This window comes from Microtus ochrogaster, chromosome 24, assembly GCF_000317375.1.
Source record: "Microtus ochrogaster isolate Prairie Vole_2 chromosome 24, MicOch1.0, whole genome shotgun sequence".
Lineage (NCBI taxonomy): Eukaryota > Metazoa > Chordata > Mammalia > Rodentia > Cricetidae > Microtus > Microtus ochrogaster.
The window spans coordinates 9,936,412-9,936,888 of record NC_022024.1 but is presented as its reverse complement, the minus strand read 5'-3'; the positions used below and the strand labels follow the sequence as shown (position 1 = coordinate 9,936,888).

Sequence of the window (477 nt, the reverse complement as noted above, 5' to 3'; positions counted from 1 at the left end):
ACAGTTTAATCGCCTAGGGGATGAGTACACAGGCTGTGTGGGAAGATCAGAAAGATCTAGGGCATTAGCCTGGAGAGGAGCAGAGCATAAGGACGAAGGGTGTGGCCGGTAGATGACGCTCGGGGAGGTCGTCTGCTCTTGGGTTCCTGGGTCACACACACCAAGAAGGTCCGGAGAAGTAGGTGAAGCAAGATTCACTTCATGGAAGCCTTCCAAGGGGTCATTAGCCATAGCAAAGACTTCATCCTAAGACAGTCTAAGCTAAAGCCAAAAGAATACAGTTATTTTTAAGGACTTAATTCAAAACTGAATCAAAATACATAAGCTGTAAAACAATCTATAAAATTTCACGATTACAATAAAATACTGTTTAAAAAGAAAAATAAAAAACCTACTTAACATTTACAACGTGATCTCATGGTAGAAATATCACAGAAGATAACCTGATTTGGAAGAGATATGAAAATACAGAAATAT

General features: G+C 39.6%; 1 protein-coding gene across 1 annotated transcript in view; it reads right to left on the bottom strand.

Annotated features, from left to right (window-relative positions):
• The window catches only part of Rab3ip (RAB3A interacting protein), a 32,376-nt gene extending 32,127 nt beyond the window's left edge, over positions 1-249 (bottom strand). Inside the window, exon 1 of the mRNA XM_013350398.1 lies at positions 3-249. Within this exon, the coding sequence (XP_013205852.1) occupies positions 3-231 (229 nt within the window). The 5' untranslated portion in view covers positions 232-249. The remainder of the gene's footprint in view (positions 1-2) is intronic.
• Between the last annotated feature and the right edge of the window lie 228 nt (positions 250-477).